Source organism: Cherax quadricarinatus, chromosome 40, assembly GCF_038502225.1.
Source record: "Cherax quadricarinatus isolate ZL_2023a chromosome 40, ASM3850222v1, whole genome shotgun sequence".
Classification (NCBI taxonomy): Eukaryota; Metazoa; Arthropoda; class Malacostraca; order Decapoda; family Parastacidae; genus Cherax; species Cherax quadricarinatus.
The window spans coordinates 12,942,295-12,955,117 of NC_091331.1; the positions used below are offsets into that span (position 1 = coordinate 12,942,295).

General features: G+C 39.4%; 1 protein-coding gene across 1 annotated transcript in view; it reads left to right on the plus strand.

Annotated features, from left to right (window-relative positions):
- The first annotated feature begins 397 nt into the window (after window positions 1–397).
- LOC128687392 (uncharacterized) overlaps window positions 398–12,823 on the plus strand; it is a 93,529-nt gene continuing 81,103 nt past the window's right edge. Inside the window, exons 1-2 of the mRNA XM_070092576.1 lie at window positions 398–408; window positions 735–1,324. Coding sequence (XP_069948677.1) covers window positions 398–408; window positions 735–1,324 — 601 coding nt within the window. The remainder of the gene's footprint in view (window positions 409–734; window positions 1,325–12,823) is intronic.

Consider the following 12,823-nt stretch of genomic DNA (forward strand, 5'->3'; position numbering starts at 1 on the left):
GTCCACCAGAAATTTCCCATCAGATACTCGTATTTACTCATGCAGAAATGTCTAAAGCGGAACAATTTCCACATATGTATTCTAAACCTAATGTCGCAAATAAATATACCCAACAACTACTACTCTGAGAATGATCAATAAACACAAAAATTATAATAAACCAAACACAAAGTGTAGATAATTTACAAACAATATAACAGTAAATTTGTTTAGGTGTCGAAATATTAAACATGAGAATGTTCTCTTGTAAATTATTTAAGAATTGTAATAAAGTTGGTGGTAAGATCGGTAGGTTGAATTGTCGCAAGTTATTTTGTTTCCATAGCTCTTGTCCCCATAAAAGGGGACAAGAGCTAGACTTTAATACTGGTTAAGATGAGAGTAGATGGAGTAAAAAATGGCAGTCGGGTAGGTGATTGTAGCCTCATGTAATCTTATGCTCACATTATTTTGCTCGTTTAAAAAACAATGGTTGTTTTGATACGCATGTTTGCGTATATTCACATAATTACCGACATGACCTGTGGAGAGTCTATACTAGAGGATGAGAGCCCATTGATCTGACACTGTTCAGAGAGGAGGGAGGTACGTGAAGCGTTGTAAAAATGGTGCACAAGTGAAGGCAACTTCCACTCGTAGCTTTAGAAGTAGGTATGACACAACCAGAGAGATCAGATTATAATAAAATATCCGTAAAAAAAAAAAGTCAGAGCTCTCGACCCTCGTTAATCCAGCACGGCAAGTCTGGCTCTCGCAAGTCCGGCCCTCACAAGTCCGGCCCTCACAAGTCCGGCCCTCACAAGTCCGGCCCTCACAAGTCCGGCCCTCACAAGTCCGGCCCTCACAAGTCCGGCCCTCACAAGTCCGGCCCTCACAAGTCCGGCCCTCACAAGTCCGGCCCTCACAAGTCCGGCCCTCACAAGTCCGGCCCTCACAAGTCCGGCCCTCACAAGTCCGGCCCTCACAAGTCCGGCCCTCACAAGTCCGGCCCTCACAAGTCCGGCCCTCGCAAGTCCGGCCCTCACAAGTCCGGCCCTCACAAGTCCGGCCCTCACAAGTCCGGCCCTCGCAAGTCCGGCCCTCACAAGTCCGGCCCTCACAAGTCCGGCCCTCACAAATCCGGCCCTCACAAGTCCGGCCCTCACAAGTCCGGCCCTCACAAGTCCGGCCCTTGCAAGTCCGCCCCTCGCAAGTCATGCGCCTCTTCTTGGAGCAAAGCAAGAAACACACTTTCTCCACACAAATATTTATCATGAGAGAGTGCGGAGCGGCAAGAGCCTTGTTTACGCCACCTCTGACCGTGGAATTCCCCAAACTTTTATCAGTAAGTTTTCTCTCATTTCCTCGACACAAAAGCATAAAAACCTCTGCCTGCTATTTGACAACTTGGTGGGTCTGTCCGGAAAGCAATTTTCCGATTTCGAATAACAATGAAAATGTCTTTTTTTTTTTTTTTTGATGAGAATTTCCTTTTTTGTTTATTTGTACGTGAATTTTAAAGTCTTCTGCGATGCTTTGAGGGAAAACGAAATGCTGCGTAGAAAGTGTTACTATGGCCGTGAAGACACAAAAGCCTCGCTGATACACGAAGAATAAAAGTGTGGCCAGAGGACCTGCTAGTGCGTCTCTCTCTCTCTCTCTCTCTCTCTCTCTCTCTCTCTCTCTCTCTCTCTCTCTCTCTCTCTCTCTCTCTTTCTCTTTCTCTCTCTCCGTCTCACATACACAGAACCATGAAGTCGTAGAGGCAGGATCTACATTCATCTTTAGAAATAAATATGACAGGAATCACTAGGCAAGGAGTGAACCCCTCCAGCAACGGCCAGGTAAGAGCTACGAGCTGATAATCAACTCCTGCAGCCACAAATGGGTAAGTATGCAAGACCTTTCTCCTTCCAGTATCTTATTTTGAAAACTCGTAATGAGTTGACTCCACGAAAACTAATTCGATACACTGTAATACATGATATACCAGAATATCCGATCCCCATAAGAACGTATGAATGAAGGAATGCTGAAGTAGGCCTATTGGCTCCTCGTAGGGAGGTCTAATTCACCAAATCACGAGCACTCTTATACCCGTTCAACCTATATCGACAGCTACCCAAAGTTCTCGCCCACAATGACGTTACCTGGGTGTTGATCTGACTGCCTCTTTTAGTGCCATCGTAACAGACTTATTTAGGTCACCATTTATTACCTCATCCATGTCGTTTATGCAGACTGTGAACTCAAGTCGAATCTTACACAACATCACCAATTTTCTTCAGCTGTCTCAAATTTCCATCAGAGAATATATACGTTAAATGTACTGTGCCACACCGAACACTTCTTGCACACCTCCATCAAGAATCAAACCCTCATTAACTTCATTCATTTTTCCTATCTTCTCACTCTTACTCCAATCTCAGAATCCCCACCGAAATTTCTGATTAGTAAGATTCTTTAATATAAAGTTTATGAAGAAGTTTGCTTTTGACCAAAGATTTAAAAAAAATATTCGTTGTTTTAAAAAAACTTATTTGAGTGGCAAGACACTATGCTGTTTATGTAAATGCAGTTGGCTTGCTTCCCGTTGAAAAGATGTCTTACATGATACCTGCTGAGTCTGCAGGTGCTCCACTGAAGAGTGTTGTGTGGTGATGGAAGGAGGGTGGTGAGGGAACTAGATGAGGAAGAGAGGGGAGTATAATGAGGCAACTAGATGAGGGAGGGAGGGGGCGAGCGGTGAGGGGAGGGAGAAGATGGAATGGTAACTCAAGAATACAGGGATACATGAAAGATCTAAGAACGAGGCACCAAATTGGTTAACACGAGTACATCTAGATACTTATCTTCAATATAGGATTCATCTGCAAGCATATTTAGGATATTTGCCCACTTGTCAAGAAGACCATGGTAACAAATGTGTATATTTCGACCCCCAACTGCGCGCCTCATCAACAGCTGATGAAGACCTCACTTATGGGTCAAAATATTCCGATTAACAGTACTTTTATTGTCTATATGTAAAATACCTAATATATGTAATATAATGTATATATAATGTATATATATATATATATATATATATTTATATATATACATATATATATATATATATATATATATATATATATATATATATATATATATATATATATATAATTTATATATTGAGAAAAGGGGGAGACGGAGGGTGAGAGGGTGAGTGAACAAGCATTTTCTCTTGGGTACGCTGCAGTGTCCGCATAAGGTCATGGAGGAGGCCAGAGGTAACAGGTACTGAATCTTTGAAAATGCTCTCTCTGTGTGCGCGTGTGTGTGGGGAGGAGAGAGAGAGAGAGAGAGAGAGAGAGAGAGAGAGAGAGAGAGAGAGAGAGAGAGAGAGAGAGAGAGAGAGAGAGAGAGAGAGAGAGAAATGGAGGGAGGGAGGAAAGAAAGGGAGGGGGGTCGAAATGCTGCACTTTCTCCAGCAAGGATCGAATACGCTGCCTAAGGTCTTAGTGTGTCACCTTTTCTAATCGAGGCACGATAACCTGTAACACACACTACCTCAGTGAGACAAATCCGTAAGACATCAAACATCAAACAAATCCGTAAGACATCAAACACACACACACACACACACACACACACATTATATATATATATATATATATATATATATATATATATATATATATATATATATATATATATATATATATATATATATATATATAATATAACGTATAATAAATATTACAAAAAAAGAGAAATACAAGTTAGATACCACGCTGCTGCGTAACGCTGGTTAGGTGCTACTTTGATTTGAATATTACCCAAAACAAACAAAACCCTTCACAAAGTTAAACCATCTAATATCTGTTGACAGTAAGTTTAAATAATTTGATGCAAAGTTGTTTTACATTGATAATGCAAGCACTATGTTAATAAAGTAAATATAAAGGACTGAAAATATTAGCATTATGTTGGACTGAGCAGTATGACTTTACTTCCCTCGTACCGCAGTGTTGTCAAATAATATTGATGCGACGCTTAAGACCTTATTATTAGTAGCTGATCACATTGCTGGCTAATGCATCAAGCGCACCGCTAATGTACCACACGGACCCACAAAGATTACTTTGAGAAAATGTTAGCTGGGGGATTTACGCATTATTTGAAGGAGGGTTTTTCTAAAAAAAAAAACAATCCATTTGGCTTCAAAAAAGAAATCTACCAATCATCTGATGTAATAATTGCCTATGTTTTACGATTAGAATTATATTTGCAAAGCAGTGTATTTTTTTTAATTTAAAAGTTTTCTTATCGTTGAGAGGGCAAAGGATTTACACTTCACACCTGCTGTCACACCTGCTGTCACACCTGCTGTCACACCTGCTGTCACACCTGCATCCATAACTATTTCTTCTTGGACTGCATTTAATATTTATATATTAGTGCTTCTGTTAAGTCAACCAGACACAGTAATTGTATTTTCAGTGACTTGCACAATCTTGCATAGTTTGTGCTGTATACAGAGATGTTATCGAAGAACAACCACTAGTACCTGGCCCACCATCTTCCATTCTTCTTCCTCCTCCTCCCCCTCCCCCTCTTCCCTTTCTCCTTTCCATGTTTTTTTCTTCCTCTTCTTTCCTCTTTCTCTTTCTCGTCGTCTTCCGCTTCCTTCTTCTCGCTCTCTTCCTACTCGTATTCCTTTTTTGTCTATAATGTGCTTCAAATACCTCGGTGACCATCACATTAAATTCCCTACAAAGGGTCATCAAAACCCCTTAGACTTGGCTCTAGATATAAACATTTTAAGAGATGTGGTGTTTTTTTTTTTATTAGTCAGAAAACAGCACAAGTGTGTCCTGACAGGGGTCATGGTGACCCGCTAACTGGGTGGTCTTAGTCATGGTGACCAGCTAACTGGGTGGTCTTAGTCATGGTGACCAGTTAACTGGGTGGTCTTAGTCATGGTGACCCGCTAACTGGGAGGTCTTAGTCATGGTGACCCGCTAACTGGGAGGTCTTAGTCATATGACCGAGGCTCTTAGCGGGCTTACCGGTCCACCCCGTGGAAAATTAATTAAGAGGGATATGTTGAGAATGACAATGAGCGATGCCTCTGAGATTAATTATTCACGTCCACTTTGCTGAAAATCTTCCTCACTGGTATGAAGCGACTCCGTAATGAATGAGAGCGAAAAAGAAAGACGGAGGGGAGAAAAGAGAGAAATAAAAGAATTTAAAATGAAAAACTTAGATGACAGTCACACGCACAGGAACAGGCACACCCACACCACCCCGCCGGGTGAGACTACCTGGCTGCCGCCACGGCACACACAGGCACACCCACACCACCCCGCCGGGTGAGACTACCTGGCTGCCGCCACGGCACACACAGGCACACCCACACCACCCCGCCGGGTGAGACTACCTGGCTGCCGCCACGGCACACACAGGCACACCCACACCACCCCGCTGGGTGAGACTACCTGGCTGCCGCCACGGCACACACAGGCACACCCACACCACCCCGCTGGGTGAGACTACCTGGCTACCCCACCATCTAAGCTTCACTATTCGCTAAGAATAATTTTTTTTGCATTTGAAATAAATGATTTAAAACAGCTGAAATCACGTCTCTCATTTGAGTCACTCGGTACCGTTTTACACAACTACATGCTTTATATATATATATATATATATATATATATATATATATATATATATATATATATATATATATATATATATATATAATTTCGTGCCGAATAGGTAAAACTTGTGATTTTGGCTTTAATAATAACTTTGTTCTTGCCGAATAAGGCAAGCGAAAATTTGCGTTTGCAATAATTTCGCAAAAAATCATTCTAAATCTAATGAAAAATATATTTCATTGTGTTTGTTTATTAAATTTAAACTTATCTACAATATATTTAATTGGATTAGGCTAAATTAAATTGCGTTTGTTATAACAAGGTTAGGTAAGTTTTCTAAGGTTCTTTCAGTACAATATTATTAATTTTTACATTAACATAAGTGAAAAAAAATATATCTTTAAACGTATAAGAGGAAATTTTTAGAAAGGACTTAACTTTAAATGAGTTCTTGCTATCTGACCAGTTTTTAACTATTCGGCACATTAACCTAGGTAGTAGGTTGATAGACAGCATCCGCCCAGGGAGGTACTACCGTCCTGCTAAGTGAGTGTAAAACGGAAACCTGTAATTGTTTTACATGATGGTAGGATTGCTGGTGTCTTTTTTCTGTCTCTTAAACATGCAAGATTTCAGGTACATCTTGCTACTTCTACTTACACTTAGGTCACACTACACATACATGCACAAGCATATATATACACACCCCTCTGGGTTTTCTTCTATTTTCTTACTAGTTCTTTTTCTTGTTTATTTCCTCTTATCTCCATGGGGAAGTGGAACAGAATTCTTCCTCCGTAAGCCATGCGTGTTGTAAGAGGCGACTAAAATGCCGGGAGCAAGGGTCTAGTAACCCCTTCTCCTGTATATATTACTAAATTTAAAAGGAGAAGCTTTTGTTTTTCCTTTTGGGCCACCCTGCCTCGGTGGGATACGGCCGATGTGTTGAAAGAAAGAATATATATATATTTACATAATTTTATGCACAGTAATAACACACATGGAAATAAACTCAGGAGACTGATCGATCTGTATATTTCGACTTCCTTCGGGGATTCTCTTCAGAACAGTGTCGAAATATACAGATCATTCCATCTCCTGAGTTTCTGTCTCCATGTGGGTTATGACTGAGCATTAATAAGTGTTCATTATACTTTAGTTAATCACATAATTTTATACCAAGGTACTTAGTTTTAACCTTTAAAAAAAAGAGTTTACTTAAGGCGAAAGAAAATGGGAAGGGAAAGGAGAGTCGGGGATCAGCGAGGAATGACCTTTCTTACTGAAGAAAATATTTCTTTGTGGGAAAAATGAAATGCTTCCGTGTGGTAAGAACCTCTGAGGTTTGAACACGAGACGTGAGAAGGTGAAGTACTCTGTGTGGGGGGGAGGAATAGGGTAAGAAAGGAGGGAAGAGGGTAGAAAAGGGGAGGGAGAGGAAGGGAGAGGAGGAAATTTGTGGGGTGAAGAGTCGGAACAAGTTTTTTTTTTTTATCATTAGGTACACTGATACCTTTTACGGAAGGGTGTTTTGGGATGGGGAAAGGTGGGATAGGGAATTGGGTGGGAGGATTAAGGAAGGTAGGGAATGGGAAGGATAAGGGAGTATGTGAACGTCAAAGGGTAAGGCCATTTCGGTTTTTTTATCATTAGGTACTCGGATTCCATTTACGGAAGAGTGTGGAAGGGAAGGGGAAGGGTAGGGGAGAGGGAATGGAAGGGGAGGGAGATGAATATACATGTATGGTGAGGAAATGGGTAAAAGGTATGTGAATCTGGAAGAGAAGAATGTAAGAAGTAGGTGAGGAAACTACAAGGTGAGAAAGGGAGGGAAGATAATTTCCATATTTAGGAAGGGAGGGAAGGAGGGATGGAAGGAAGAAAAAAGAAAGAGGGAGAGAGAGGAGGAAAGGGAGGGAGGGAGGGAATGGAAGAAGAGAGGGAGAGGAGGTGGGGCTGAAGAGGTGTGTTTGGAAGTTAGGAGCAGACTAGTAGTAGTGCCAATTTTTATTACCCGTTTCGCTCAAAATTGACAATGTTTCGCTTAGTCATGATGGGAACAAGTTCGCCTCTGAGCGAAATGTTCTCTAGTAAAATCTTTGTATATCTTTTTATTAGCCTAGATGCTAGGATAGGTTTTCCCCGAATCCCTAAATAAATATTACCCCTGGATCCCTAGATAAATATTACCCCTTGATCCCGAGGTATTACCCTAGATTTCTAAATAGATATCCCTGTATCCCTTAATAGAGATTTCCCTGTATCCCTAAATAGATATTACCCCTGGATGCAGCATTTCCAGCACGCGCTCTACTTTCCATTGATAACAGTGTCTATACCGAAGTTATTTTGTTAATAGGCATTACTAGTGTAATAATGCAAGTAAGCAAGGTGATATAACAAGGTAACGCGGCAGGTAAGGTAACCTAGCAAACAAGGGAACATAGGAAGCAAATAGGTAACACAACAAAGAAATAAGGTAATGCATCATAGGAAAAAAAATAGGTACCGTAGAAAATAAATAAGGTAACAGCAAAAAATAAGGTAATAATACAAGCAAATAAGGTAACATGAAAAGCGAATAGGGCAAGACAGCAAGAAAATAAAATAACATAGCAAATAAATAGCACAGCAAGCAAATAACAACAAGCAAATAAGGAAACACAGCATGGAAATAAGGTAACAGCATGCAAGATAAAATCCATAATGTTGGAAATGGTGATATTACTTTCGTCTAGAGTCTGGAAGTGCCTAAGTGTCTAGAAAAATAATTGTTTGGATTTTTCAGTCGTTTACGCATTTTGGTAATGTAGCAGAGGGGATGGTTGAACAACCTAGCGCCTTTAGTGCACACCCACTCTACCTACCCCCACCAACCAACCATTCCATAGCGCACCCACTCACCCTTCCGCACTTATCTACTCATTCTGGGGACCGCCTATTCTTCCTATTACCTACGCACCTGTTGCCCCATCACCCTCACACAATGCCATCACCCTCATACAATACCACTACCCTTCACACCGTCTAAACCCCCAGTAATGGAATCATTAATGGTAACGAGAGGGGCCCATAAGATATTAACCAACTCCCCGCATGGTGTATTGTTTATGATGCGTTCTACTATGTTCTTCTCCCACCCCCTTTGCTGCTCTTCCATCCCGCCCCCCTACCATGATCTACTGCCTGCCCTTACCTACTACCCATTTTCCCTAAATCGGGTCTCTGCTCTCTCGCACCAGTTTACACTTTCCTTTAACGGAGAAAAGAGCCGAGATAAGTTAGGCTGCTTACCTTTGGCTTCGCCCGCACATCCTCTCAAGTATATGATGACAAGTAATGTGAGAACGGGTCTACTGACATAGTTTCAACTGGGTTAGGGTTACATTATATTTTTTATAAGCTGTGCTGCACTTTTATTTAGTTATATCTACACCAGCTTGATTGTGCTGCCACTAAGGAATGCAGGTGGTACCTATTTGGACTACTGAATACATTAAGGGAGAAAAGTGATAGGGAAAGGAAATAGGAAGAGGGAATTGATAGGGAGAGAGCTAGGGACAGTAAAATAATGGGAAGGAAGGAAAGGGAAGGGTCATAGCGAAGAGAAAGAGTGCGAGAGAGAGAGGAAAGAACTTGAAGAAACACATAACAATAGAACTTTCTTTATATCGAAGTTATCTTCTAGAAAGGAATACTAGAACGATAATTCCTCTCTGAGCAGGTAGGTGGGTTATTTTGGGTATGTTTAAGAGAAGACAGAAGAGAGAAAGGAGAGAGGGAGTAGGAGAAAGAAGAGAGGGAGGAGAGGATAGGGAGAAGAGAAAGTTTGGAGGAGGGAGGGAGAATAAATTTATTCAGATATTTGGGAGTGGATTAGCTGACAGATAGGTTTATGAGAGATGATTTAAATCATAAAATTTACGATGGGGAAGAGCTGGGTGGTACATTAAGCCATCTGTGGAGACAACTTTAACAATGGAGGCAAAAAGTGAAAACTAAGAGAGTAGTGGTACTAACATTACTGTATGGGTGTGAAGCATGTGTTTTCAATGTTGCAGCGATGAGGTTGGAAGCAGTGAAGGTGTCGTGTTTGATGGCAATGTGTGGTGTGATTATGCAGAGAATTCATAGCTTGAAGGTTAAGACACATGTGCAACATCTGGATAGTTGCATGTGTCTTAACTTTTATATTGTCGGTATTTTATACCTTTCTTGCACAATTCATAGCTTGGAGATTAAGTGTGGAGTTACCAAAAGTATTCAGAGGGCTGGGGAGAGGTTGTTGAGATGGTTTGGACATTTAGAGAGGATGGAGGAATATAGAATGACTACGAGGGCATATAAATCTGGGATGAGGAGAGGAAGGGTATGCGTCGTTCTAAGAAAGGTTGAAGGGAGATGGGGGAAAGGTAGGGGACGCTTTGAGTGCTAGGATCTCAGGTATCCAAGAGACTAGTGTGAGCATGTTATGTAGTAGTGGAGGTAAGTGACTTTCATGATTTAGCGTGCTGTTGGAGTATGAACAAAGTAACATTTATGAAGCAATTCAGGGAGACTTGTTAGGTGGGATGTATAATGCATTCTGGCAAAACAGTGATTGAATAGCAACAGTGAGTGTTTTCTACTTCGTCGGGTCACCCTACCTCGGTGGGAGACGGCCGGAGTGTTAAAAAATAAGAAAAAATCTTTTGATCGCGTCAAACTTGTATCCGTCAAGCTGTACCTGGATTTATAGTCTGCTCACGCACACCACAACCCCGACACTCCAATACCTTTCATGCTTTCTTTTATAGAAAAAAACATCTATTCATAATTTTCTCAAATTTTCACAGCAAGTCAATGGTAGAAGAAACCGAGAAGTATGTTAACAAGATGCGGTGTGGGTTATGACATTATTAATAAAATCCTTGTTGGAGGCAAGTTTTCTCAATAAAATGCCGTAAACCTTACACTGTGTTTTATTAAAATAACACAACCCCCCCCCTTCCACGACCCCCACTCCCACTTTTTCAGGATGCTGCATCTTACTTCTCTATCGTATTTGTACAGTTCCTCTCCTCCCCACTTCTCTTTCGTCTTCTCTACTTACCCCTCTGCTCCTTTCCTTTCCTCTCAATTCCTTCTTTTCACCTCCCCTTACCTCTCCTCTCCTCACTCCCGGTTCCCTTTTTTAACTGGCTTCTCCCATGACAGGAAAAAAGACTTAATTATTGCATCTATTAAAGTAAAGAAAGAGGTATACATAAACGAGTGTCTTACCAAAAAACGTCAGAACCTCCTGTATAGAGTCAGAAAACTTAAGCGAGAGAATAATGACACAATACACCAATGCTTCACACGGGATGGGAAAATTCTAGTTAGGAAAACAAATGTAGGTCAACTGTACACAATCACGAACGAGAATGATCTATCACGATTTCTCAGGGATACTAATCTTACAGAGAATAACTAAATGTCCAACCTAAAAGCCTACGTAATGTACTGTATGTTTTGCTCCATTATTGTTCAAATCTCGTAGTACAATCTCTTAGTAATTAAATAATCAACTACCTCATTTTGTGATTTTACTAGTAAGCATAAGTCACCTTATCTAATTTTCTTATTTACTATTGTTTGCTTAAATATTAGCTGAATCGATACTTTCTCTGTCCATATTACTACCTATTTTTTAAATACTATCAATTGATATTACTTACTAAAATTAATAATTACCATTTTTAGTATCAATACAATTTACTCTTAACATTTTTAACATTTAATAACCATTACTCGTCTAATTACCTTAACCAGTTTTAATACCACATTTACTATCTTAGAGTACTCTTAATTACCTTGTACTGCCAAATAACCTCAAGTATAACTACCAGTGCAATTTTGAAAGAAATAAACATTACTTTTTCACTTATTTTGTAATCATTATTACTTACTAAAATTTTATTAAACACCATATTTACTACCAGTCAATTTTACTTTTGTACATTAAACATTATTTTATACTTCCCATAACATTTTGTTGCCAAATTTCCAAGTTTGTATATTCAACTCCAACCTTTATATTATCCTTTGTACCTGTGTACCTGTGTACCTGTGTACCTGTGTACCTGTGTATCTGTGTACCTGTGTACCTGTCTACCATCTTATTATCATATTATAACCAAGACATTGCCATTGTTATTTTTTACTTATTATTCTTTTGGTACTTTAATTTGTGAATTTTATTTTGTCAATTTAAATCTAGTTGTACTCTTGATCTTGTCAACAACCTATACCAGACCGTAGTACAATTGCAAGTACCATTTCAATTTGTATTTTTATATTGTAAGTTTATATTATAAATCCTATTCTAAGATTGTTTTCATATCTTAGTGACTATATTGTGTGTGCAATTAGTGTATATTTCAATTATATTATTGTTCAAGGCCCTTAACTATCTTTTGCTAACTAGTACCAACTACCTCATATATTTTTTTTTCTACTTTTTTTTTATTATTTTGCTACCTTAACTTGCATATTTTATCTTGTCAATTTAAATCTAGTTATACTCTAATTCTTGTAAACAACTTATATAAGACCTTAGTGCAATTATAATTGAGAGTCTTGTGCCTTTTTTATATCATTAGATTAAACTCGGTTGTACTATAGCTCATTCTAGCTCAATACATAGTCAATACCAAATTCATTATATTAGACCATAGTGTAATTACTAGTGAGAGTCTGGTGCTATTTTTAATTTGTATTTTTATATTATTAGATTAAACCTAGTTGTACTATAGCTCATTCTAGCTCAATACGTAGACTATACCAAAGTCATTACATTAGACCTTAGTGCAATTACAAGTGAGAGTCTTGTGCTATTTTTAATTTGTATTTTTATATTATTAGTTTATACCTAGTTGTACTTTAGCTCATTCCAGCACAACACATAGACAACACCAACTCCATTATGTGTATTAGTGACTATACTCTACATGACCAAAATGCTATAGCTATATACTTGTCCAAACTTCCCACCACTACAGATATCAGTACTAAAACTCAACCCACAACTCAGGATATAAATAACCATAATTTAAACCTAGAAGATGATTGATCACGTTGACCCTGATCTAAACCTCCATAATCTGACACACAATCAAAACCTATTGGAAAGTAACTGCCTTTACTACACAGCATCACAAGCCAGCACTATC